Source organism: Malaclemys terrapin, chromosome 2, assembly GCF_027887155.1.
Source record: "Malaclemys terrapin pileata isolate rMalTer1 chromosome 2, rMalTer1.hap1, whole genome shotgun sequence".
Taxonomy (NCBI): Eukaryota; Metazoa; Chordata; order Testudines; family Emydidae; genus Malaclemys; species Malaclemys terrapin.
The window spans coordinates 287,357,136-287,384,829 of record NC_071506.1 but is presented as its reverse complement, the minus strand read 5'-3'; the positions used below and the strand labels follow the sequence as shown (position 1 = coordinate 287,384,829).

The 27,694-nt window shown below is 55.0% G+C and overlaps 1 protein-coding gene across 1 annotated transcript in view; it reads right to left on the bottom strand.

The window, feature by feature from the left end:
* AGAP3 (ArfGAP with GTPase domain, ankyrin repeat and PH domain 3) overlaps positions 1–27,694 on the bottom strand; it is a 173,802-nt gene that overhangs the window by 20,163 nt on the left and 125,945 nt on the right. Inside the window, exons 12-13 of the mRNA XM_054016984.1 lie at positions 10,000–10,164; positions 164–325 (exon numbers count right to left, since the gene is read on the bottom strand). Of these exons, the coding sequence (XP_053872959.1) occupies positions 164–325; positions 10,000–10,164 (327 nt within the window). The remainder of the gene's footprint in view (positions 1–163; positions 326–9,999; positions 10,165–27,694) is intronic.

The window sequence follows — 27,694 nt, the reverse complement described above, 5'->3', positions numbered from 1 at the left end:
TGGGAGCATGGTCCCTGCTCTCAGTTGCAGGGGAGAAAGCGAGGGCAGACATGCTGGGCTGGAAGGTCATTTCCATCGAAGGGTGGAGAGCTCAGGACCGGGGCTCTCCCAGGTACTACTGGCTGTCTGCGGATGCCCCGGCAGGACGACAGACACTTCCTACCTTCTGCTGCTGTGCTGGGGCCGTCAGGGCGGGCTGTCCCTGTGCTCTTTTTCCTGCGGTGTTTCTTCCTGTTTGCATGAGGGGATGGAGGCGGCTCCAGCTTCGGGCTCGCAGCGTTGGACATGTTTGGGCTGGAGCTGAGAGCATCTGCGGTGCCATTAGCTATGGAGAGAGAGAGAGACGGGACGTTTAGAGACCCCAGCACCACCATGCTCAGACCTGCCTGACTCTCTCCCACAGAGACAGCCCAAGACACCCGACCCTGCCCCACAGAGACGCCCCGAACATCCCCGCCTGCTCCTGTGCCACAGAGGCCCCGAATATCCCCGCCTGCTCCTGCCCCACAGACGCCCCGAACATCCCCGCCTGCTCCTGCCCCACAGAGACGCCCCGAACATCCCCGCCTGCGCCTGTGCCACAGAGACACCCCGAACATCCCCGCCTGCTCCTGGGCCATAGAGACGCCCCAAACATCCCCGTCGGCTCCCATCCCCCTGAGACAGACTTGGTCACCCCACTCTGCCCCACAGAGATGCCCCGAACGTCCCCGTCTGCTCCTGTCCCACAGAGACGCCCTAGACACCCCCAACTGCGCCGCGCCCACGCATCAGAGATGTCCTAGCTGCCCCCACTCCCCAGACAGGCCCTGGGACGCCGCACCCTGCTCCATGAATCGGGCCCTGTCCCCAGAGGGAGGTGTGGTGGCTGTGGGAACACACACCTGCTGGGAGTCCCACCTAGGCCCTGCTCAGGTGCTCTGCCGCGGCTGGCAGCCATCACCAGGCCCAGCGCGGGACTCCTCCTCCAGAGGAGATGACTGGGCTGCCCCTCGCAGGAGCCCGAGTAGGATGGGCTCCATAGGCTGCTGATACGGAGCTGAAGAAGCCGTATCCCCGGTAGCAACGCACCAAATTTATCCTCAATCATACTGTTCCTTACAATTAATAGCAGAATTAGAAACAATCAGGGAGCTGCCTAATTACTGTCAATTAGAGCGCGCTAATCAAGCTCCGCTCACACACACACACGCTGCCGCTGCACTCACCATTAAATGTCAAATTTCATTAGAGACCAGCAACAAAATCAAAAGCCTGACATTCAATTTCAGCAGCGCACACAGCACAGGCTTCCAATCAGCATAAAAATGCAGACTCCGGGGAAGGCAGCGAGGTGCGAGCGCCTCGCTCCGCAGTTAACCCTCTCTGAAATACGCTCCTGCCTCCCCGAGGGCCAGGGGCTGGGCCTCTGCTCCGAGTCCCGGCCCAATGCCCCCGAGAACCTCCCTCTTTGCTGCTCTGACCCCCGCCCCCTTTGACCTCTGGGCACTGGGCTAGAACTCAGGGGATTCCAGTTCCACTCCCAACCCTGCTACTGACCCCAATGGGGACCTTGGCCAAGTCACTTCCTTTCTCTGGGCCTGTCCTCCCTGATTAGACTGGGAGCTCGGCCCAGCACAGTGTGCCCAGCGCTCTGCGGGACGGCCCCAATCCAAACAGAGCAGGACTGGCGGGATGGAGAAGGCTGGGACAGCCTCGTGAGGTAGCAACCAGGGCTCTTTAACACTAGCCAGGATACAGCCCTGCAGAACACCCCCGCTCTGCCCCGGCCAAGGGACTGGGAGGGCCCCAGGCTCTGTCTACACTGCAGAGCCTGTGCCAGCAGGACCCCATGTGCGGACCCAGCGCACACCCACAAAAGCGTTTCCATCAGCACAGCAGTAACAGCACTTCCCTGAATGTCAGCGATGCTGACAGATGCCCTCGTCCGTTGGGGTAGCTGTCAGTCAGGGGTCTGGCTTTCACACTCCCTGACCAGTGGAGCTACGCCAGCCTCCCTTTTACGGGTTGCTCAAGCCCTGGTATAAAAACGTCTCTCTCTCTAGTGTCTCACGCTCCCCCCCAGTGGAGACGCACAGTAGCTGGGGGGTTCTGCCACTAATTATCCACAGGGAAAGAGTTCACAGAGTTGACAATTAAGGCAGCTGAGTCTAATAAACGGAATCAATTCCCCTAACCAACCACTCACACCAGGGCAGGGGCACCGTTTCTTGGCACTGGAAACGGCTGCTTTCCAGACACACGGAGGAGGTGCTGTGCTTGGCGCAGGCCCGAGACACGCCCAAGCTGGTTCAAGAATCCCTGGGCCTGGTCTACCCAGAATGCTGCACCAGTGTAACTAACGGTGCCACGTTAACCCAGTTAGCAAACGCAGCACTGCCGTGTGCAGGGGGACGGGACCTGGCAGGGCAGCCTGCCCCTGGTATCCAAGCGGAGACAAACAGCTCAGTCACTTCCCTCCCGCAGGACTTTGGCAGGTAGCTCCGCTCCTGGTGCCTTGCTGCTCAGTGTGTTCCAGCACCCACCCTCTTGCCCCATGGTCTCGCACAGCGCCTCCCCATAGGTAGCAGGTCCGGGGTAGGCATCTCCCCACAGCCGCCGTGGTGGAGGCAGATGCAAAGGAGTCTTTTAGCTACTTTGCAATGTCCTTAGCCTCCATAACTCTGTCCTCCCTGCAGTGACCGTGCCAATTCTCTTGCAGGCACCTTCCTTCGGATTCTCCCAGAGACCGAAAGCCCTGTGCATCCCTGTGCAGCGGAGCCCTGTGGCGCGTGCAGGGAGGGGGATAGGGCTGTGCGCCAGCTCTGCTCCTCAGCTCACCTGGACCCCTGGGGCTGGCTTTGTGGATTTGATCCCTGACAGGACCCTTCCCCCAACCCCTTTGCACAGCTGTGCCCAGTTGTGAGGCTGGTGCATTGATGGTGGGATACAGGAAACGGAAGGCTGCTCTCCCGTCGTAACAGTGACAATACCCCACTGCTCTCTGGCTCTGGGCAGGGGTCAGAGACTCTAGTGCCGGCCCAGAAAATTACCAGGAACGTGGAACTGACCTGCTAGGCCGAGGAGTCTGCCCCCTCCCCAGTCCGCCTTGCCTGTTCTTGTCTCCCCTTTGGCTGGGTTACAGAGTATGAGTGAGGTTCTGTCTGTCCCACCAGAACCCACTGGGTGGCCAGAGCAGTGGGGAGCTCCCTGCGGAAAAGACACGCACTCAGTAGCTCCTTCAGACACACAATTAGCTCTGGAGCCGAGATCTCCACCCCCTCCATGTCACCGTGAATTGGCAGCGACTCGTTCCCTATTTGTATCAATCTCGGGGTTACTTTGCATGAAATGAGTGGATTGCTCGGGGTGGCAGCAAGCAGAGGCGGCTCCGTCATGTGGAACACGAGCGGAGAGGCCGCCACGCCCCTCTGGGAGCTCCTGGACCAGCGTGGGACACGAAGCCACCTGTCCCCCCGAGCAGCCCCTGCCAGCCTCTGCAAGTGGGCTGAAAACCCAGGCGTGAGCCAACAGGCAGCAAGCCTGGGAACCGGCAGGCAACCAGCAGCTTGCTGACCAGCTCTGACCTGTGCCCGTGCCCCATGAGCCCTGGCTTCGCAGGGGCACATACATCATCACAAAGGCACCTGGCTGGGGCGTGGGAGTGGATTCCACCCCAGCCCACCACCCAGCTCCGCGTGTGTGAATTCCAGCACTGCCGGATCACTGGCCTACTAAAGAGAGCATGAGTGTGCGAGGATGTGCACAGAGATGTTACAAAGGTGAGCGGCTCGCCCACACACAGGGTAGGAGCCCTGCATTATTGGGGTGGCCAGCACCCTCATGTCTGGGGAGACCCTGCGATATCAGGGTGTGTGGCTCCTCCATGGTCAGGGGGACCCCGAGAGGTCGGGGTGGGTGGCTCCTCCATGCCCGGGGAGACACCTGCAGTATCTGGGTATGCGGCTCCCCCATGGTCAGGGGGACCCAGAGGTATCAGGGTGGGCAGTTCCCCCATACCCGGGGAGACACCTGCGGTATCGGGGTGGGCGGCTCCCCCATTTCTTGGGGCTGGGGAGACACCTGCAGTATCAGGGTGGGCGGCTCCCCCATGGTCAGGGGGACCCAGAGGTATCGGGTTGGGCGGCTCCTCCATGCGTGAGGGGATCCTGCAAGCAAATGTCCAGGGGGACCCTCTGGCAAATGAAGTGTAAAAATATAATTAGGAAGGCAAAAAAGAATTTGACGAACAGCTAGCCAACGACTCAAAAAGTAATAGCAACAATTTTTTTAAGTACGTGAGAAGCAGGAAGCCTGCTAAACAACCAGTGGGGCCACTGGACAATCGAGATGCTAAAGGAGCACTCAAGGACGATAAGGCCATTGCAGAGAAACTAAATGAATTCTTTGCATTGGTCTTCACAGCTGAGGATGTGAGGGAGATTCCCAAACCTGAGCCATTCTTTTTAGATGACAGATCTGAGGGACTGTCCCAGATTGAGGTGTCATTAGACAAGGTTTTGGAACAAATTGATAAACTAAACAGCAGTAAGTCACAGGAGCAGATGGTATTCACCCAAGAGTTCTGAAGGAACTCAAATGTGAAATTGCAGGACTACTAACTGTAGTCTGTAACCTATAATTTAAATCAGCTTCTGTACCAAGTTTCAGAGTAACAGCCGTGTTAGTCTGTATCCGCAAAAAGAAGAACAGGAGTACTTGTGGCACCTTAGAGACTAACAAATTTATTAGAGCATAAGCTTTCGTGGACTACAGCCCACTTCTTCGGATGCATATATGCATCCGAAGAAGTGGGCTGTAGTCCACGAAAGCTTATGCTCTAATAAATTTGTTAGTCTCTAAGGTGCCACAAGTACTCCTGTTCTTCTTTTTCCTTCTGTACCAAATGACTGGAGGATAGCTAATGTGATGCCAATTTTTAAAAAGGGCTCCAGAGGTGATCCTGGCAATTATAGGCTGGTAAGCCTGACTTCAGTACCGGGCAAACTGGTTGAAACTATAGTGAAGAACAAAATTGTCAGACATATAGATTAACTTAATTTGTTGAGGAAGAGTCAACATGGTTTTTGTAAAGGGAAATCATGCCTCACCAATCTACTAGAATTCTTTGAAGGAGTCAACAAGCATGTGGACAAGGGGGATCCACTGGGTATACTGTATTTAGATTTTCAGAAAGCCTTTGACAAGGTCCCTCACCAAAGGCTCTTAAGCAAAGTAAGCTGTCATGGGATAAGAGGGAAGGTTCTCTCATGGATTGGTAGCTGATTAAAAGATAGGAAACAAAGGGTAGAAATAAATGGTCAGTTTCAGAATGGAGAGAGGTAAATAGTGGTGTCCCCCAGGGGTCTGTACTGGGCCCAGTCCTATTCAACATATTCATAAATGATCTGGAAAAAGGGATAAACAGTGAGGTGGCAAAATTTTCAGCGGATACAAAACTACTCAAGATAGTTAAGTCCCAGGCAGACTGCGAAGAGCTACAAAAGGATCTGACAAAATTGGGTGACTGGGCAACAAAATGGCAGATGAAATTCAGTGTTGATAAATGCAAAGTAATGCACATAGGAAAACATAATCCCAACTATACATATACAGTGATGGGGTCTAAATTAGCTGTTACCACTCAAGAAAGAGATCTTGGAGTCACTGTGGATAGTTCTCTGAAAACATCCACTCAATGTGCAGCAGCAGTCAAAAAAGTGAACAGAATGTTGGGAATCATTAGGAAAGGGAGAGATAATAAGACAGAAAATATCATATTGCCGCTATATAAATCCATGGTGCGCCCACATCTTAAATACTGTGCGCAGATGTGGTCGCCCCATCTAAAAAAATATATATTGGAATTGGAAAAGGTTCAGAAAAGGGCAACAAAAATTATTAGAGGTGTGGAGCGTTTGCCATATGAAGAGAGATTAATAAGACTGGGACTTTTCAGCTTGGAAAAGAGACGACTAAGGGGGGATATGATAGAGGTCTATAAAATCATGTCTAGTGTGGAGAAAGTAAATAAGGAAGTGTTATTTACTCCTTCTCATAACACAAGAACTAGGGGTCACCCATTGAAATTAATAGGCAGCAGGTTTAAAACAAACTAAAGGAAGTATTTATTCACCCAACACACAGTCAACCTATGGAACTCTTTGCCAGGGGATGTTGTGAAGGCCAAAACTATAACAGGATTCAAAAAAGAACTAGATAAGTTCATGGAGGGTAGGTCCATCAATGGCTATTAGCCAGGATGGGCAGGGGTGGTGTCCCTAGCCCCTGTTTGCCAGAAGCTGGGAATGAGCGACAGGGGAGGGATCACTCGATGATTCCCTGTTCTGTTCATTCCCTCTGGGCATTGGAAGACAGGATACTGGGCTAGATGGACCTTTGGCCTGACCCAGTATGGCCGTTCTTGTTCTTACTGGGGCAAGCATGGGGAGACCCCTGCAGTATCAGGGTGGGTGGCTTCCCCATGTTGGGGAGACACCTGCTGTATCGAGAGGTCAGGTCCCCTATGCCCAGGAGGACCCTGTGGTAGCGGGGGGAGTGGCTCCCTGTGCCCGGGGAGTCACCTGCAGTATTGGGGCGGGCTGTTCCCCCATATTTTGGGCGGACCCTGTGGTATTGGAGTGAGTGGCTCACTCATGTCTGGGGGAGACTCTGCGGTATCAGGGTGCGTAGCACCCCCATGTACGGGGGGATCCTGCGGTATTGGGTTGGGCGGCACCCCCATGTATGGGGTGTGACGAAGTGGGACTGTTCTGAATGTTTCCTCTGAATACTGTAAGGGTGCCTCAGTTTCCCCTACGCATTTCTTAACTCTCTAGGTGGGGGGATAAGGGGGTGAGATTGTTGCAGAGCAAAGGGCCAGTGTGCATAAATGGCCGACACTTTGTATCCTGGCAACTAATGGCCAGGGTCCTTTCCCCCTGCAAGGGGATGCTAAAGGTGTGGGAGAACAAAGAGATCAGGTGACCTCCTGGCCCGGGAAAGAGACAAAGGCTAGAGAGGAGGGGCTGGAGGGGGTTTCTGTTTGGAGCTGGCTGGGGACTGGAAGGGAGGGCAGACTTGGGTGTCTGGCTTGCTGGGCCCCAGAATGGACCCGGCTGAGGGGTCCTGTTCTCTGGACCTACAAGCTCTGGTTTAGACCATGTTCCTGTCATCTAATAAACCTCTGTTTTACTGGCTGGCTGAGAGTCATGTCTGACTGCGAAGTGGGGGTGCAGGACCCTCTGGCTTCCCCAGGACCCCGCCTGGGCGGACTCGCTGTGGGAAGCGCACGGAGGGGCATATGCTAAATGCGCCAAGGTCAGACCTAGGAAGGTGGAAGCCGTGTGAGCTTCTTGCCCTGGAGACAGTCTGCTCACAGAGAGGAGGCTCCCCAGAGTCCTGACTGGCTTCATAGGGAGCAGTTCCAGAGCATCGCCTGGGGCCTCCGTGACATGGGGGGACACCTGCGGTACTGGGGTGGGCGGCACTCCCATGTATGGGGGGACCCTGCGGTATCAGGGCGAGCATGGGGAGACACCTGCAGTACCGAGGGGTCAGCTCCCCCATGTCCGGGGAACCCTGTGGTGTCGGGGTGGGCGGCTCCCCCATGTACAGGGGGGACCCTGTGGTATAGGAGTGGGCAGCTCCCCCATATTCAGGGGGACCTTGCGGTAACAGGGTGGGTGGCTCCCCATGTCCAGGGGGACTCTGCAGTATCGGGGTGGGCGGCTACCCCATGTTGGGGAGACACCTGAAGTATCGAGGGGTTGGGTCCCCTATGCCCGCAGGAACCCTGTGATATTGGGGGGAGCGGCTCCCCCAGGTACAGGGGGGACCCTGCAGTATTGGGGTGGGCGGCTCCCTGTGACCGGCGAGACACCGCAGTTTCAGGCTGGGCTGCTCCCCCATGTCTGGGGGACCCTGCGGTATTGGGGACAGCTCCCCTATGTCCAGGAGGGACCCTATGGTATCAGGGGGCAGCTTCCCCATGTCCAGGTGGGACCCTGTGGTATCAGGGGGCAGCTCTCTCATGTCGAGGTGGGACCCTGTGGTATCAGGGGGCAGCTCTCTCATGTCGAGGTGGGACCCTGTGGTATCAGGGGGCAGCTCTCCCATGTCCAGGTGGGACCCTGCGGTATCGGAGGCAGCTCTCCCATGTCCAGGTGGGACCCGTGGTATCAGGGGGCAGCTCTTCCATGTCCAGGTGGGACCCTGCGGTATCGGGGGCAGCTCTCCCATGTCCAGGTGGGACCCTGTGGTATCAGGGGGCAGCTCTCCCATGTCCAAAAGGACCCTGCGGTATCGGGGACAGCTCTCCCATGTCCAGAAGGACCCTGCGGTATCGGGGGCAGCTCTCCCATGTCCAGGAGGGACCCTATGGTATCAGGGGGCAGCTCTCCCATGTCCAGAAGGACCCTGCGGTATCGGGGGCAGCTCTCCCATGTCCAGGAGGGACCCTATGGTATCAGGGGGCAGCTCTCCCATGTCCAGGAGGGACCCTGTGGTATCAGGGGGCAGCTCTCCCATGTCCAGGAGGGACCCTGTGGTATCAGGGGGCAGCTCTCCCATGTCCAGAAGGACCCTGCGGTATCAGGGGGCAGCTCTCCCATGTCCAGGTGGGACCCTGCGGTATCAGGGGGCAGCTCTCCTATGTCCAGGTGGGACCCTGCGGTATCAGGGGGCAGCTCTCCCATGTCCAGGAGGGACCCTATGGTATCAGGGGGCAGCTCTCCCATGTCCAGAAGGACCCTGTGGTATCAGGGGGCAGCTCTCCCATGTCCAGGTGGGACCCTGTGGTATCAGGGGGCAGCTCTCCCATGTCCAGGTGGGACCCTGTGGTATCAGGGGGCAGCTCTCCCATGTCCAGAAGGACCCTGCGGTATCGGGGGCAGCTCCCCTTACAGGGCAGGGCACGGAGGGGCTCCACGGTGGGCCGGGGCCCTGTGCGGCTGCGGGTGCCGTGGCCGGCCTGGTTCTCGCTCGCCGGCTGCTCTGGAGCGAGAGGAGCGTGGGAGCTGGCCCTGCCCTGCTCAGTGTCCGACGGGGGGCGGGGGAGCGCGAGCACATTAATGCTCAGAGCTGCGCCCTTCCGCTCCCGTCGCCTGCGCTGCCCCATCAGCAGTAACAGTCTGATTAATTCGCTTCCAGCAGGGAGCTGATGGGGCCAATGATGGAGCCGCTGCATCAGGCGCGCTGAAATTGATAGTTTTTCACAGTTACAAATGAGGAGCCTCCTCAGCTGCAAATGGCGCCCGCACAGTCGGACTCCGGTAATGATCATAAAGAGGCTCTCTTTAAACTGCGAAAGCCCCTGGGACGGAGCGGGGGGGCGGCTGCCGCGCTAATGAGAACGACAAGGGGGCGAGCAGGCATGGAAATGGCTCCTCCACTCTTGATGTGCATTTAACTGCTTTTTTAGTGCGGCGGCAGCGCCAGGAACGAAGGAGTGATGGATGCAGCACAAAGGCATTTATTTTCCAATTCGGCAAAGTGGCTACGTTGGGAAATGTATGAATTATTTTAATTCACTCAACTGTCCTGAACCATCGGGGGGGGGGGGGGGGGAAGCAGTACACAGCCAGTATGTATGAGAAACAGGGCTTCCTCCGACTCACTTCACTCTCCCCAAACCTGGGGCAGTGGGGGTCTGGGGGGCAGTAAGGAGAGGGGGGCAGGGAGGAGAGAAGACAAGGGGAAGAGACCAAACGCAGGGAGAATGGAGCTGGCAGCGTGGGGTAGGCAGAGGGGGTAAGGGGTATCCCCTGCAGAGGCAACAGGCCCTGGGTGAGCAACGGCCCAGCATAGCTGCAGTCTCTGTGCGCTTGGCTCCCCAGCACAGACAGGCAACCGGCTCCAAGGCAGCACCCACCTCCCCACAGTGTCTGCTCCTGAGAACGCTGGCAGGGCGCTCAGTGCCAGGCTGCCGGCAGGGCACAGCTCCTGCAGGTGCCCACTCGCCCCTCCCGCCTGCAGCAGCTGAGCGACGCAGGTGAGGGAGAGGGAGCGAAGGGTACTCACGGGGGTTGGGGCAGCTGCTGGGGATCACCACAGCCTCGCTCCACTGGTCTGCGCTGGAGACGGAGTAGGAGCGCTGGTGCATGCCGTCTGGCTTCGAGCTGAAGCCCACCAAGTTGATGGAGCGTTCGGAGTGCAGGGAGGTGCTGCTGGTCGAGTGGGGGGCACCTGCAAGACAGGCACAAGTTCAGCACCAGGCTGCTCCCAACGGCACAGAAAAGTGAGTCAGACGCCAGCCGGGCCCCACGACACCTTTCCCCCCCCACAACACGTCCCAGCCGGGCCCCACCACACCTTTCCCCCCCACGACACGTCCCAGCCGGGCCCCACCACACCACACCTTTCCCCCCCACGACACGTCCCAGCCGGGCCCCACCACACCTTTCCCCCCCCACGACACGTCCCAGCCGGGCCCCACCACACCTTTCCCCCCCCACGACACGTCCCAGCCGGGCCCCACCACACCTTTCCCCCCCACGACACGTCCCAGCCGGGCCCCATGACACCTTTCCCCCTCACGACACGTCCCAGCTCGGCCCCACCACACCTTTCCCCCCCCACGACACGTCCCAGCCGGGCCCCACCACACCTTTCCCCCCCCACGACACGTCCCAGCCGGGCCCCACCACACCTTTCCCCCCCCACGACACGTCCCAGCCGGGCCCCACCACACCTTTCCCCCCCCACGACACGTCCCAGCCGGGCCCCACCACACCTTTCCCCCCCCACGACACGTCCCAGCCGGGCCCCACCACACCTTTCCCCCCCACGACACGTCCCAGCCGGGCCCCACCACACCTTTCCCCCCCACGACACGTCCCAGCCGGGCCCCACCACACCTTTCCCCCCCACGACACGTCCCAGCCGGGCCCCACCACACCTTTCCCCTCCACGACACGTCCCAGCCGGGCCCCACCACACCTTTCCCCCCCACGACACGTCCCAGCCGGGCCCCACCACACCTTTCCCCCCCACGACACGTCCCAGCCGGGCCCCACCACACCTTTCCCCCCCACGACACGTCCCAGCCGGGCCCCACCACACCTTTCCCCCCCCACGACACGTCCCAGCCGGGCCCCACCACACCTTTCCCCCCCCACGACACGTCCCTGCCGGGCCCCACCACACCTTTCCCCCCCACGACACGTCCCAGCCGGGCCCCATGACACCTTTCCCCCCCACGACACGTCCCAGCCGGGCCCCATGACAATTTCCCCCCCACGACACGTCCCAGCTCGGCCCCACCACACGTTTCCCCCCCCACCGCATGTCCCAGCCGGGCCCCATGACACCTTTCCCCCCCCATAACACGTCCCAGCCAGACACCCCAACAAGTCCTAGCTGGACACCACGACATGTTCCCCCACAGCCAACACGTCCCAGCCGGGCCCCATGACGCATTTTCCCCCAATGACACGTCCCAGCCAGGCCCCACGACACATTTCCCCCCACCAACACATCCCAGCCAGACACCCCAACAGGTCCCAGCTGGACCCCATAACACGTCCCCCCCAATTACACGTCCCAGCTGGGCCCCACAACACGTTTCCCCCCCACAACACGTCCCAGCCAGACACCCCAACAGGTCCCAGCTGAACCCCACAACATGTCCCCCCCAGCCAACACATCCCAGCTGGGCCCCACGACAAGACAACATGTCCCAGCCGGCCCCATGACATGTTCCCCCCCATCCCCCCAGCCAACACGTCCCAGCTGGGCCCCACGACAAGTCCCCCTCAGCCAACATGTCCCAGCCAGGCCCCACGACACGTTCTCCTCCCCCCACCCCCGGACAAGTCCCAGTCGGGCCCCACGACACATCCCCCCCAGCCAACACATCCCAGCTGGGCCCCACGACAAGACAACATGTCCCAGCCGGGCTCCACGACACGTTCCTCCCCCCCCCCCCCCCCCGCGACAAGTCCCACGTCCCCCCCAGCCAACACATCCCAGCAGGGCCCTACGACACGTCCCCCTCAGCCAACATGTTCCAGCCAGGCCCCCCGACACATTCCCCCCCTCCCCCGGACAAGTCCCAGTGGGGCCCCACGACACGTCCTCACTCAACACATCCCAGCAGAACGAAAGGCTTCAGAGAAGGGCAACACCCCCTTGAAGAGAGATTGACACGACTGGAATCGTTAGCTCAGAGCAGACGTGAGACAAGCCTATAAAATAATGACTGGCCTAGAGACGGGAGCGTGTTCTCCCTGATTCGTAACCCAAGGACAAGGGGATGTGCCATGACATTCAATGGTGGGAAATGCAAACCGCGAAAAGGAAATCCTTTTCCAAACAACGCGTGATTAAATGGTGGAACCTGGTGCTACAAGAAGTCGCTGACACCGGGAATTTAGCAGCTTCGCGGCGAGATGGGATGTTTCTACTGATCCCACGAATATCCAGAGTTCCGTAAATACTGAACACAGGGCTTTGGAAGGGAGCCAAAATCTCCTATTTCAGGGCTTTAACCAGGGCTACTAAGGGTGGAGCAGCCTGTCCCGGGAGAGACTAGCCCACATCTGCCCACTGCAGGGTGCTTCTGATGTCCCCAGAAGCATTTGGGGCTAGCCCCAGATAGTGGATGCAGGAAGGGGAGGACCAGAAATGACCAGGCTAACGGGTTCCCAAGCTGCCGGCAGGAGAGGCTCCAATCAGCTGCGCTCCCTGCTGGGGAGGAGTCTCAGGGCAGCCAAAGGGTGGAGATGGATGGCAGGAGAGAGATCACTTGATCATTACCTATTAGGTTCACTCCCTCTGGGGCACCTGGCATTGGCCACTGTCAGTAGACAGGATTCTGGGCTAGATGGACCTTTGGTCTGACCCGGTACGGCCATTCTTATGTTCTTAAGACTCAACAAATTCTGTATCTTGGCAGGGAGTCAGACTAGACCAGTGTTTCACAGCCTTTCTGATACCAGGGACAGGCTTGCTGCCTTCCTACGTGTCAGGAAGATCTCAGGGACCGGCACCGGTCCACAGAGGGGTCATTTAGAAACACTGGACTAGATGACCCTGGTGGTCCCTTCTAACCCTGTGGTTCTCTGACTCCATGGAAGAGAAGGTTGGGGGTGAGCTGATCACAGTCTGTAAGTACCTACATGGGGAACAAATACTTGTTCAGTCTAGCAGACAAAGATCTAACACGATCCAGTGGCTGGAAGCTGAAGCTAGACAAATTCAGAGTGGAAATAAGGGGCAAGTTTTAACTGAGAATCATTAACCACTGAACCATCTTCCCAAGGGCTGTGGTGGATTTTCCATCCCTGGCAATGTTCACATCAAGCTGGGATGTATTTCTACATGACGTGCTCTCGTCCAAACAGGTATTCATGCAGGGAAGTCCTGCAGCCGGTGTTATGGAGGAGGGCAGACTACATGATCAGAGTGGCTCCTTCTGGCTTTATAATCTCGGAGAGCACAGGTCCTCGAGAGACAGCTGCTGCCAGGAGAGTGCCAAGGGGGGCCCTGCCTCCAGGACCAGGGTACATCTACGCTGCAACAGAACACCCGCGGCTGGCACAGGTCAGCTGACTCGGGCTTGCGGGGCTATGAAACCGCTGTGTCGGCATTCGGGGGGGTCCCAGAGCCTGGGCTCCAGCCCGAGCCCAAACATCTACAGTGCCATTGCATAGCCCTGGCATGGGCCAGCGGCGGTGTTTCCCAGCAGTGCAGACATACCCTGGGAGGCTTCCCCCTGGCCAGGGCAGGCAGGAAGGGGGAGCCTTTGGGGACAGCAGAAGTGCCTGTTCTTATGCTGCTTCTCTCTTCAATAATCCCTGAGCCCCCCAAGATCTGGGCACCAAACCCTGACCTGCGCGCCCCATCTGCTCCCCAGGCCAAGCTCAATACATACATTCTCTGCTTGAGCCCTACTAGCCGTTCGGTGTCCCTGCGCTCCGGCCAGGTCCCAGGCCGTCTGCGATCCCACGGCCACAGGACTGGCTGCAGCGCCCAAGCTGCCATGCCTCCAATCCCATTTCCAATCCTTCGCGGATCCAAAGGAAACCTTGGAAACACGGCCCAAGCGTCTGCAGACAGCCTGAAACTGCAGCTCGGAGCGGCCTGGCCTGCCCCAGCTCGAAACGCAGGGATGCCGGGACAGCGGGACGTTCAGCAAATCCAGCTTCTGTGGATTGCAGAATGTTTACTTCATTCAAACACCACAGTGTTCATTTAGAGGAAGTGGCCACAGAACTCCCTGTCTGCCACCCTGAGCGCACAGGTCAGGGAACTACCCACAAACCTTGCCTGCGACGGCTGCCTGCCCACGCCAGCTGCAGCCATGGTGCCCCTAGGGCCGGTGCTCCCGTCTGACCCACTCCACAGCCTCACTGTGCCAGTGCCGCTGTTCCCGGAGCCCTGCCCCCTGCGATGCGCGCCCAGCGAGGGATCGGCCTGGCTGCTGCGCACTCCCCCTCCCCTCGCCTCGTTCAGCGCCACAGAAACACGTGTAAAACCATGACTCTGACTTTGCCTCTAATTAGCCCTTAATTTACAAGACACACTTGGAAGGGTAATTAGCTGGCACTCGGCTTCTGACGGCAGCATCCATCTCCACTCCTTCCTTGGGGGAGGGGGCTGCTGGTGGTAGGAGCAGGGAGGATTGTATCTCCCTGTGGGCTGGGGACATGCTCAGAGGGGAGCCTGCCGTCCCCACAGCACCGAGCCATTCCTCACACACAGCTCCAAGACCCTCCTCTTCTCAGACAGAGACGGACCCCAGCAGGGTGCCTGAGAGGAACCTCCCCAGACACAGCCCCCACCAGTGGGCCTGGGGACTGGAAATTAGCTCCCCACCATGCAGTCCCCAGCAGCAGGTCTCCAGAGCCTGAGCTGAGAGCCCCTGGCACCCCACTCCAGGTCAGCGAGTCTGTGATTGCCAGGACCCTACACAGACAGGAAGCCAAAAGCTTCAGGGGCAGAGATTTGCTGCAGATCAAACACCATGTATTTCATTTCATTATTAATTGTCCTGTCTTTATTCCAGAGTCGGTAGCTGGCTCTGCACCCAGCCCACGCTGCCAGTTACTCACCCATACCCTGTGGCCCTATATCTAGTCCCCTCTTGGTGGGTAGGCACCAGCGCACTTGAGACGGACACTTCTGGTCAGCAGTGGGGGCGAGGTGTGGAAAACACCCCCCCCACCCACGCATGGACAATGCAGCTCACAGAACCAGAGTCACTGTACACCCTAACTATTCCTTCTCCTCTGAGTGGCGCCTGTACACAGACGTTCCATTGCTGGCGGTTCCCACACAACGACCCTTGCTGAAGAGGAGTACCGGGAGACTAGCGAAACAGCGAATGTAGAACAGTCCCGCCAGGCTCTTGGCCTCTTCAGATGCCTCGACAGTGGCACAGTGCTGTGTGGAGGGAAGACCAGCTGCCGTTTTACAAACGTCCATGAGTGGGAGATTTCTGAGAGCGACTACTAAAGTGGACTGAGCTCTTGTCGAATGTGCCATGCCTCCCTGAGGGGGATATTTACTGGCCAACTCAGATGAGATCCCAAAAGAAATTCCTTGGGGTGAAACATCTTCATCTTTAACCTTCTCCCTCTGTGCTGGACGAAGTCGGGGAGATTGCCTAAAGCATCCAGGCCTGTCCAAATACAATGGAAGTGCTCTACATACGTCCCAAAATGTAATTTTTCTCCATCTTTATTTGAGTGAGGTTTGTGGAAAAGTTCTGGCAGGTGAACGATTTGGTTCAAATGCAATTCAGAAGCCACGTGAGGTAAGAACTGAGGGGTGGGTTCCAGGGTATCTTGACGGAAGGTGGTGTGCGGTGCCTGTAATTCCAGCCTGTAATTCTCCCACTCTTCTGCCCGTGGGTATTGCCACGAAAGGACATTCTGATGGAGAGGCAGAACAAAGAGCAGGTAGCAAAGGGTGAACCCACGAGACTTAGCAGAACTCCATTTCCGTCCCAGAGAGTCACAGGTTTCCTTATTGGTTACCACAGGGTGAGAAAAAACAGACCCGCCTGCTCCCCCCCCCCTCCCCACTTCTCTGGGCTAGGGAATCACTGAGACAGCCACCGCATGGACTCCCAGGGAGCTGAGGGACAGGCCTGAGCTCTCAGACTCCAAGAGGGAGTGTAGCATGACTGGATCCCAGGAGCTGAGGGAGACAATGGACGTTGAGAAGCCCATATTGAGAATCTCTCCCATTTTGCTAGCTAAGCGGAACTTGGGGAGTCCTGCCTCCTATGTCTAAGCATAGTCTGCGCTTCTGAGGAACCGGCTCTCTCTGACAGAGCCAGCCCGTCTGCATCATGCTGTCCAGTGGTGACTTGTGGGCTCCGGATCCGGGATCTGAGTGAGGACGTTCAGAGGCAGTGGTAAGGGTACGGATGGCTGAACAGATATTTGGAGATCTGAAGACCAAAACTGCCTGGGCCAGGCCGGGGTTTTCATAATTAACTCGGCTGCTTCCTGCTTGAGCTTCCCGAGTGTTCGTGCTTGGAGTGGAGTTGGAGGACAGGCACACGAAGTAGCCCCGAGGACCATGAGATTAGAAATAGGTCAGAGATGATCCTGGGCTCTGTCACCCTCTCGGGCAGAGTCGATGACATTTCCTGTTCCTCCTGCTGGTATAGGGGGAAACGCCTCTCTAAGAAGATGGACTGAATCCCCTCTTCCCTTCCTGACCACTCGTGATTGCTGAGGCTGCCTGCCAGGGAACTGCAGTCCCTGCAAGGTGAACGGGTGTCAGGGAGCTGTTGTGAAGGCCGCCAACATTCCACAGTGGGAGCAGGACCGTGCTTTATCTTGCGGGTTTAGGTAAAACATGGCTGTCGTGCAGTCTGTCACCACCTGAACAGAGAGGCCTTTGGGCTCTGCCTCCAAGACTTCGCAACTCAAGTACGTTTATGAAGAGAGACATTTCTTGAGGGGATCACACAGCCTGAGTCTGCAGCTTGTCTCTAAGCGGTCCGCATCCCAAGGAAGATACGTGTGTGTCACTGGTCCCCAACAGAGGGGGAGGAGAACAGGAAACCCCTTTGCAAACTTTCGCTGAGTCCATTTCAATGACTGTAGAACCTTTGGTTGAACATGCACCTGCCTGTCCAGGTGATGTTTGACAGGTTAGTGTACTGACCGAGCCCAGCTCTGTAAGCGGCGCAGGTGAGGGCTGGTAGGCTGATGCACAAAGCTGCACAAATCCTTTTTGGGGATGAGGAAGTACCTAGAATAAAACAAACTTCCCCTTAAGAGAAGAAAGGACCTCTTCTATTGTTCTGAGAGCTAGAAGTGATTGGACTTCTTGAGCTAACACTTTCATGAGAGGGGTCCCTGGTGAGGATGATTGAGGACTGAAACGTAATAGCATATCTCACCTCTACAATCCGGTCGGTGGTGAGTGCTCCAGAAATGGCAGAAATGGGGCAGATTTTCCCCAAAGGGAGGAGGTGGAATAGGTAGCTCCTTCTAGAACCATTGGTGAACTGTTCCCATAAGAGCAGTCAAACCTGCTGCCTCAAAGATCCAGGAGGCAGGTGAGATGAACTGGCAGCGGGTGCAGAGGATTTCCTCCTAAGAAACACCTGCTGTTTCTTGATGGATTTGTTTGCTTGTATAAGCAACTTGCCTCTGGTCAGGCTGTGGCTTGTACTATTTACATGTGGGAGCAGCCAGAGACCTGAAGGTTCCCTAAAATCTTTGAGTAAGTGCAATGCCTCATCTGTCTACTTGCTAAACAGATGACACTCCTCAGTGGTTATTTATACTTTCTTACACGTCCCAGAGAAATTGAGCCATAAAGACCTGTGCGTTGTAATGGACATTGTCCTAGATCGAGATGCTTTGTCTGCTGTGTCAAGGGCCACCAGAAGTGATGGTCTTGCTACCAGGTGACCGTCGGCTATCACAGCCCTGAGCTCGTCCCTCAAACTCTGTGACACGGTTTCCAAAAAATTTCAACATTCAGTCCCAATTATTTCTCATATTTAGTCAGTACAGTTTGATAGTTTGAGATCCTCAGCTGTAAGCTGGATTTGGCGTGATCTTTCTGCTAGAGAGGTTGGGCTCTTCATGGGCTCTTTATCCTTTCATGTAGATCTCGGGTGTCCCTGGAGAGATCTTTCATTGGCTAGTGCTACAATCAAAGAACCTGGTACAGGGTGGGCAAAGAATTGTTCGAAACCACTGAATAGTACTAGATAGCGTCAATCAACACCCTTTGATATAGCGGCCAAGGAAACCAGGCTTTGCCATGGTAATTTGGCTGGGCCTAACAAGCCCTTCTTTATAGGAAGGCCATTTATTTGGCGTACGCAATCCAGTCAAGCCAAGCCACAGTGTTCCTATCAACACTGTTCAAGGCACAAAGACCTCCAGGAAGTTGAGTCATTTTGCAGTTCTCAACAATGTGTGTCATGGTTGGTGGCTGCCCACACTGACCTAGTGATTGTCTCTAAATGGCACCAAAATTCAGCTGCAGCACAAATTCCGTGTCTGGTACAAACCCGGTTCAGACGGCTCCATTGCCTTTGCGGTAACTCAAACGTTGACGTTGATGTTGAGTGGGGTCAGAGATAAGATAATTATTTGTCACTTTCTCTACAGACCATGAACCTTGCCATGTGTCTTCTCCTGTAAATCCCTCGCCCTCCCTCAGGGGAGGCCAAACCACCTGGCACAGAGATCTGTGAAATGTCTCAGGGCTTGTGCTGGACCTGGGGCTGACCTGGACCATCTTCACCGTGTGACAAAGTTCCTCCTCTATCTTGGTGGGTCCTGCGCTTATTGGCGGATTTTCTTGCCTCAGAGATTCACCATGTGGGTTGGGGAACAGCCCAGGGACCTTCCCCTCTGGAAGAACCCACAGTCCAGGTCAATTGGGAGGTTTGGGGGGAACCCGGGCCCACCCTCTACTCCGGGTTCCAGCCCAGGGCCCTGTGGACGGCAGCTGTCTATAGTGCCTCCTGTAACAGCTGCATGACAGCTACAACTCCCTGGGCTACTTCCCCATGGCCTCCTCCAAACACCTTCCTTATTCTTACCACAGGACCTTCCTCCTGGTGTCTGATAACGCTTGTGCTCCTCAGTCCTCCAGCAGCACACCCTCTCACTCTCAGCTCCTTGCACCTCTTGCTCCCAGCTCCTCACACTTGCACCACAAACTGAAGTGAGCTCCTTTTAAAACCAAGGTGCCCTGATTAGCCTGCCTTAATTGATTCTAGCAGCTTCTTCTTAATTGGCTCCAGATGTCCTAATTAGCCTGCCTGCCTTAACTGGTTCTAGCAGGTTCCTGATTACTCTAGTGCAGCCCCTGCTCTGGTCACTCAGGGAACAGAAAACTACTCATCCAGTGACCAGTATATTTGCCCTCTACCAGACTCCTGTACCCCACTGGTCTGGGTCTGTCACAACCGCTATTTCTAGAGTCAAGGCCACTCTCCTCATTAGGTCTTGGAAGGCCTTGTAGTCATCAGGATCAGGTGCCGACAACTCAGGAATCACCCTCTTGCTGGAGGAAGAGGACGAATCCTGCACAGGAATAGGGTGTTCTGCAGCCTGCGCGTCCTCATCAGATGGTGAGACATTAATATGAGGTTCCATCTCCTGTGAAGGAGGAATATCCTTCCGTACTGGTGTAGGAGAGTAAGAGCTTGGCCTAGATTAGGTAGTTGATACCAATGGGACTGCCCCAAAGGCCCCAGTAGCTCCAGGGCTATTGGTATGTAAATGGGTCCAGTGACCAAGGAGAAAGCGACCATGGTTCTCAGTTTCCGTAAGAGCCCTTATATCTCTGGTGGTAGTTAGAGGCAGTCCTGGACTTTTGTATCCAGGTAGGAGGGCCAGAACAACGTCAAATGAATGCTCTGTGTCCTCTCATAATCTTGAAGAGAAAAAGGAGTTTTCCTCATGAAGAGGTGGAGTGGTTTTTCATTCATAGATCCCAAGGCCAGAAGGGACCATTGTGATCATGTAGCTTGACCTCCTGCATAACACAGGCCACAGACCTGCCCCAGAATAATTCCTAGAGCAGATCTTTCATAAAAACCTCCAATCCTGATTTAAAATTTGTCAGTGATGGAGAATCCACCTCAACCCTTGGTAAATTGTTCCATGGTTAATTACCCTGACTAGCAAAAATGGATGCCTGATTTCCAGTCTGAATTTGTCTAGCTTCAACTTCCAGCCATTGGATCATGTTAGAGCTGTCTCTGCTGGATTGAAGAGCCTGTTAGCAAACATGTGCTCCGCAGGTAGATACCTACAGGCTACGATCCAGTCACCCCTTAGCAGGGCCGGCTCCAGGGTTTTGGCCGCCCCAAGCACCTGCTTGAGAAGCTGGTGCCTGGAGCCGGCCCTGCCCCTTAGCTTTCTCTTTATGCTAAACGGATTGCGCTCTGTGAGTCTGTCACCATAAGGCAGGTTTTCCAATACTTTACTCATTCTTGTGGCTCTTTTCTGAACCATCTGCAATTTACCAACTTCCTTAAACTGTGGACACCAGAACTAGCCCCAGGATCCAAGAACGGCGCCACAAGTGCCAAACACAGAGGTAAAACAACCTTTTATCCCTCCTCAAGAGTTTCCCGTTTCTGCATCCCAGCCACAGCGTCGCACGGGGAGCTCATGCTCGGCTGATTGTTCACCATGCCCCCAATTCTTTTCCAGAGTCACTGCTGCCCAGATCAGAGTCCCCCAACCCGCTCCCGCTGCACAGCCTGGACCCTGAAGAGTAAGCGCCTCATGGTACTGGCAATGACAAAGGTACCAGGGTTGGTACTGGGGGAAGCTCTTTTGTGGAGGCCAGTGAAGGAGACTCTGCTACTGGGGAGACAAGGAACTCAGCGCCGGTACCGAAGCTGATGGTAACCAAGGGCGTTACTGCATGATGGGTCTCACTGGAGCCGTTGACACTGCTGAAATCGGAACCGCTATTGTCATACAGGAGTGGTCTGTCCCAAGGTCATCGGCACCGGGTGACCAGAGTCAGTCAGTCTGGTCTCAGCACACGCACTCATGGAGCTCTGGGAGCTCTCTCTTTGCCCTGTGTACCTTACACTCCTTCCTTCTTCTGTTGCAAGGGAATTTCTGTGGCTCAGAAGATAGCAGGATGGCACTTCCCCTGGAGATGGCGTCTGGTGTTTCTGCCCTGGGCAAATCAGCGTCAGAGGCTGGGCGCATGGACCTTTCTAGAAGCCGTGTTTTAAGGCAAGATTCTCTCACTTGCCAGGCCTTCTTTGAACACGATTTACAAAAGGAACATTTGTCAGCAATGTGCCCCTTGCCCTGGGAAATGGGGCAGTTTGTGCAGCCCACATTTAACAGCATCCCTGCCTCACAAGACAGACAGTTCTTACATCCTGGGGATCTGTGCTCAGTCCTGACAACTGCAGGGCCACACAGTACCCCCAGGAAAAGGAAACGTGTCCTACCACAGACATGGGAATGCTGGGCAGTCCAAGGGCAGGGCTGGGCTGGGCTCACAGCTCATCTCCAGATGGCTGGCAGGTCAGGGAGGATGAGGACGGCGTGCTGGTTCGGTTCCAAGGCTCCTAGGTCCACAACAAGGTGACTCATTATCTCCCCAGTGCAATGGGGCCAGAGCCTGTTGCTGAGTGGACAACCCACCGCTTGCGGCCTGCAGTGAATCAATACCCTGGATGTCTGAAAGCAGATGCAGCTGGAGTAACCCCACTGCTGACTTCCAGCACCTCCAGGACCTATGTAAGTGAGCAGAGCTGGGTGAGAGGTGCCCAGAGGTGACAGCGTGCCTGGGGTGTCCTGCTCGGTTCTGCTGCCAGCCACTCCTGCCTGTGTGGGCCCAGTGGAAGAGACCGGAGAATCCTTGGCTCTGTTAGGAAGTACCAGCCTGTCCCCCTACCCTGGGCTACACAGGTGCGAAGCACAGGGGGCGGCTCCCTGCTTCTCCCCGGGCCAGACAGAAAAGCAGCTGGATCGACTGTTATTTCTATAACTTCAGCCATTGCTAGGCAGCATCTGAGACAAGCTGGGACCCTTCACAGACCTTCAGTCTCTGTGAGGGGCCACCACTGTGGGGAGGATGGGAAGACCCTGACTCCCTCCCATGGGAGGGGAAGACCTGACCATGACAAGACGTCATGTCACATCCCCAGCTCCAGTCCCACAGATCAGAGCCTCAGCATCTCCTGCTCTAATCGGGATAGTCCCACGGCTGTGGGGGCAGGAGATCATAAACTGACACACACGAGCCACCCTTGCGCAGACGCCAACCCGGAGCCAGCAGGAGCTTGGGGAGCTAGTGCTGCCTGCTCTCAGATCCCACATCTCACGGGAATGCACCAAGAAGGCATGCTCAAACCGTGTGGGACCCCCCAGCACCACCAGACTCACCCCCGCAGAGCAAGCTGGGCCAGCTGAACCAGGCGTCACCTCTGCAGGTGGGTTTCAGTCTCCGGCACGTGCCGCCCGGGCCACACGGCTAACAAGAGCACCCAGCGAATGCTAACAAAACGAACGTCCAACGGGAGATGGAACTTCCTGCTTCGGGGCTTACGACTGTCTCTGACTCAGAGATTGGGAGGAGACCTTGGGGGGGCGGGGGCAGATTATGCCGCCTCTGCTACGGTAGGGCTCTTGCAGCTCCCTCTGAGGCTGCTGGCACTAGCCGCTGCCAGAGCCAGGCTCCTGGGCGGGCGGGGCCTGGGTCTGCCCGCGAGAGACGGCTGTGGGGGAAAGATCCCGGACTGGGACTCCAGGGAATTAGATTCTCTCTGGCTCTGCCACAACCTTCCTTTGTAATGCTGGCAAGTCACTTACACCAACGTTGCCCAGGCACCGCTCACGGTGTGTGGCTTATTTTCCGGGTGCCCAACGTGCGGCACCTGAGGCCACATTTGCAGAAGAGCTTCTTGCTCCCGACTGTGACCAAAGTCAATGGGTATGGCCCACTGCCGCCGTGCCACAATGCACCATGCTCCTCTTTCCCACTTGCCCCTCCTTGCTGGGCTCCCTCCCACCCCCCATCCCTCCTTCCCGCACTGCTCCTTCCCTCCCCTGCCTAGCCCTGCAGTGCACAGCTACTTTACTGTTCTAACAAGTAGCACGTGAATCAAGTCCCAGTAATTATCTCTAATTAGGGTTAGTGATTACACTGCTGGGTCAGAGAAAATCAGTCTCTGGGTTTCCGTTGGGAGGGAGGCGAGAGAGGAGGGGAGCAGATGCCAGCAGCTCCAGCACTTGGGTTCCTCCGGGTCAGCACGCCCCTGCACAGCTTGTTGATGGCTTTGCCAGCAGGTGCAGGGCAGGGGCTCAGCGTGGGGAATCTCAGGGTGTGACACAGACAGAGCAAGAACATGGCCCCTGGGAACCCAGCCCCGCCCAGCGTGGGGAGGGTCTAGGGCCTGTGTGAGAGCAGGCCACCAACAGGTACGAAGAAAAACGGAAATAAATTATGAAGCAGCAGTGGGGGTTTGGAAGCAGAGCGACCCCTTGGAAGCTATTTCACAGCGCTGTGCAGCTGAGGGAGCGCTCTGCGATGGGGGTGGGGAACCATTGGGCAATCAGCACAGACCTGAGAGGAGAGGCAGAGTGCACAGGCTGCGGGGCCCAAGCAGCAGCTAGAGAGGCAGGGCTGAGCCTCCAAGAAATCCAGACTCCAGCTCTGCCACCCCCGGCCAATGGTCACATGTCCCAGAGTCTCCAGCCCGACACGCCCAGTTCAGAATACGGAATGAGATTCTCACCACAGTGTCAGGGTTCTCTGTCTCCCTGGGCAATGCCCACTGGCGATCCACTGGCTGCAGACTAGTTATTGTGCTCATTCTGCTCTGGGGAGGGAGGGGGCTTGCACGCAATTCCCTACCAGTGGGTATTACACCAGCGTCATGTGAACCAAGCTCCAAGTAACCTCTCCGGCTGTGCCTACATTGGAGATGTTATTGGGTCTGAATAGGATTTTAAACACTGGCCTGATCTGACATGATGAGACTCTGGGACTATAACAGAGTTTAAAAGAGAATTGGATAAATTCATGGTGGTTAAGTCCATTAGTGGCTATTAGCCAGGATGGGTAAGGAATGGTGTCCCTAGCCTCTGTCTGTCAGAGGGTACAGATGGATGGCAGGAGAGAGATCACCTGATCATTACCTGTTAGGTTCACTCCCTCTGGGGCACCTGGCATTGGCCACTGTCGGTAGACAGGATACTGGGCTAGATGGACCTTTGGTCTGACCTGGTACGGCCATTCTTATGTTCTTATGTTCTGCAGGTGCTCAAGGAGCACTCAAGGAAGACAAGGCCATTGTGGAGAAGCAAAATGAATTTCTTGCATCGGTCTTCACTGCAGAAGATGTGAGGGAGATTCCCACACCTGAGCCATTCCTTTTTACGTGACAAATCTGAGGAACTGTCCCAGATTGAGGTGTCATTAGAGGAGGTTTTGGAACAAACTTTTTAACTAAAGAGTAATAAGACACCAGGATCAGATGGCATTCATCCTAGAGTACTGAAGGAACTCATATATGAAACTGCAAAACTACTAACAGTGGTATGTAACCTTGCTCTTCAATCAGCCTCTGTACCAGATGACTGGCAGATAGCTAATGTGAGGCTGCTTTTTAAAAAAGACTCCAGAGGTGATCCTGGCAATTACAGGCGGGAAGCCTCACTTCAGTACCACACAAATTAGTTGAAACTATAGTAAAGAACAGACTTATCAGAAACATAGATGAAGATGACATGTTGGGGCACAGTCAACATGATTTTTGTAAAGGGAAATCATACCTCACCATACAATCATAGAATATCAGGGTCGGATGGGACCTCAGGAGGTCATCTAGTCCAACCCCCTGCTCAAAGCAGGACCAAATCCCAACTAAATCATCCCAGCCAGGGCTTTGTCAAGCCGGGCCTTAAAAACCTCTAAAGAAGGAGATTTCACCACCTCCCTAGGGAACCCATTCCAGTGCTTCACCATCCTCCTAGTGAAAAAGTTTTTCCTAATATCCAACCTAGACCTCCCCCACTGCAACTTGAGACCATTACTCCTTTTTCTGTCATCTGCCACCACTGAAAACAGTCTAGATCAATCCTCTTTGGAACCCCCCTTCAGGTAGTTGAAAGCAGCTATCAAATCCCCCCTCATTCTTCTCTTCTGCAGACTAAACAATCCCAGTTCCCTCAGCCTCTCCTCATAAGTCATGTGCTCCAGCCCCCTAATCATTTTTGTTGCCCTCCGCTGGACCCTTTCCAATTTTTCCACATCCTTCTTGTAGTGTGGGGCCCAAAACTGGACACAGTATTCCAGATGAGGCCTCACCAATGTCGAATAAAGGGGAACGATCACGTCCCTCGATCTGCTGGCAATGCCACTATTATACAGCCCAAAATGCCGTTAGCCTTCTTGGCAACAAGGGCATACTGTTGACTCATATCCAGCTTCTCGTCCACTGTAACCCCTAGGTCCTTTTCTGCAGAACTGCTGCCTAGCCATTCGGTCCCTAGTCTGTAGCTGTGCATGGGATTCTTCAGTCCTAAGTGCAAGACTCTGCACTTGTCCTTGTTGAACCTCATCAAGTTTCTTTTGGCCCAATCCTCTAATTTGTCTAGGTCCCTCTGTATCTATCCCTACCCTCCAGCGTATCTACCACTCCTCCCAATTTAGTGTCATCTGCAAACTTGCTGAGAGTACAGTCTACGCCATCCTCCAGATCATTAATGAAGATATTGAACAAAACCAGCCCCAGGACCAACCCTTGGGGCACTCTGCTTGATACTGGTTGCCAACTAGACATGGAGCCATTGATCACTACCCGTTGAGCCCGATGATCTAGCCAGCTTTCTATCCACCTTATAGTCCATTCATCCAGCCCATACTTCTTTAACTTGCTGGCAAGAATCTACTAGAATTCTTTGAGGGGTAAATGAGCATGTGGACAAGGGGGATCCAGTGGATATAGTGTACTTGGACTTTCCAAAAGCCTTTGACAAGGTTCCTTTTCGTTAAGCAAAGTAAGCTGTCATGGGATAAGAGGGAAGGTCCTTTTCATGGGTCAGTAACTGGTTAAAAGTCAGGAAATAAATGGTCAATTTTCACAGTGGAGAGAGATAAATAGCAGGGTCCCCCAGGGATCTGTACTAGGACCAGTGCTGTTCAACATATTCATAACTGATCTGGAAAATGGGGTAAACAATGAGGTGGCAAAGTTTGCAGATGATACAAAATTATTCAAGGTAGTTAATTCCAAAGCAGACTGTGAAGAGTTACAAAGGGATCTCTCAAAACTAGGTGACTGGGCAACAAAATGGCAGATGAAATTCAATGTTGACAAATGCAAAGTAATGAACATTGGAAAACATAATCCCAACTATACATATGAAATGATGGGGTCTAAATTGGCTGTTACCACTCAAGAAAGAGATCTTGGAGTCATTGTGGATAGTTCTCTGAAAACATCCACTCAATGTGCAGCAGTCAAAAAGCGAACAGGATGTTGGGAACCATTAGGAAAGGGATAGATAATAAAACAGAAATTATCATAATGCCACTAGGTAAATCCCTGGTTTGTGCACATCTTGAGTGCTGAGTGCAGTTCTAGTTGCCCCATCTCAAAAAAGATCGAATTGTACAGAGAAGGGCAACAAAATTAATTAGGGATATGGTACATATGAGGAGAGATTAACAGGACTGGGACTGTTCAGTCTAGAAAAGAGACTATTATGGAGGTATATGATAGATTATAAAATCATGAATAGTGTGGAGCAAGTGAATAAGAGTTATTTATCTATTCACATAACAGAAGAACCAGGAGGTCACTCAGTGAAATTAATAGGCAACTGGTTTAAAACAAACACAAGGAAGTATTTCTTCACACAACGCACAGTCAACCTGTGAAACTCGTAACCAGGGGATGTGGTGAAGGCCATACGTTTAACAGGGTTCAAAAAAGAACTAGATCAGTTCCTGGAGGATAGGTCCATCGATCGCTATTAGCCAATATGGGCAAGGATGCAACCCCATGCTCTAGGTGTCCCTAAACCTCTGACTGCCAGACTGGATCACTTGATAATTGCCCTGTTCTGTTCACTCCTTCTGAAGCACCTGGCATTGGCCACGGCTGGAAGACAGGATACTGGGCTTAGATGGGCCATTGGTCTGACCCAATATGGCTGTTCTTTTTTATATATATATATGGAGATATCCCATCTCCTAGAACTGGAAGGGACCCTGAAAGGTCATTGAGTCCAGCCCCCTGCCTTCACTAGCAGGACCAAGTACTGATTTTGCCCCAGATCCCTAAGTGGCCCCCTCAAGGATTGAGCTCACAAGCCGGGGTTTAGCAAGCCAATGCTCAAACCACTGAGCTACCCCCCCCCCTTTACACCTTCTTATGGTGTAAACAATGACAAGACGAGGCCATGTTGTGCTAGTCATTCCATTGACAAAAAGCCTGTTTAGGCAGAACGTTTCCTCACGCAGGCAAGGTGCCCGGGGCTTTCCAGTACCAAAGCAGTGCTAAGGGGGAGTGCTCAGGGCTGCTCCAGCCCCTGCAGAGTGAGACTATGGATCCATCTGGCCATTAACAGCTTGGGTACAAAGCCCCATCTCAATGGTCTGTCTCTTGGATGAGGTGCCCTGCTCTGATTTGTCCTTGAATGTTACAATACCCGTCCAGCCCTTCTGACATCCGCCGTGCCCAGCAAACCAGGACATCCCTGAATTAATTCCCATTTCCACTAGAGCAAATCTTTCA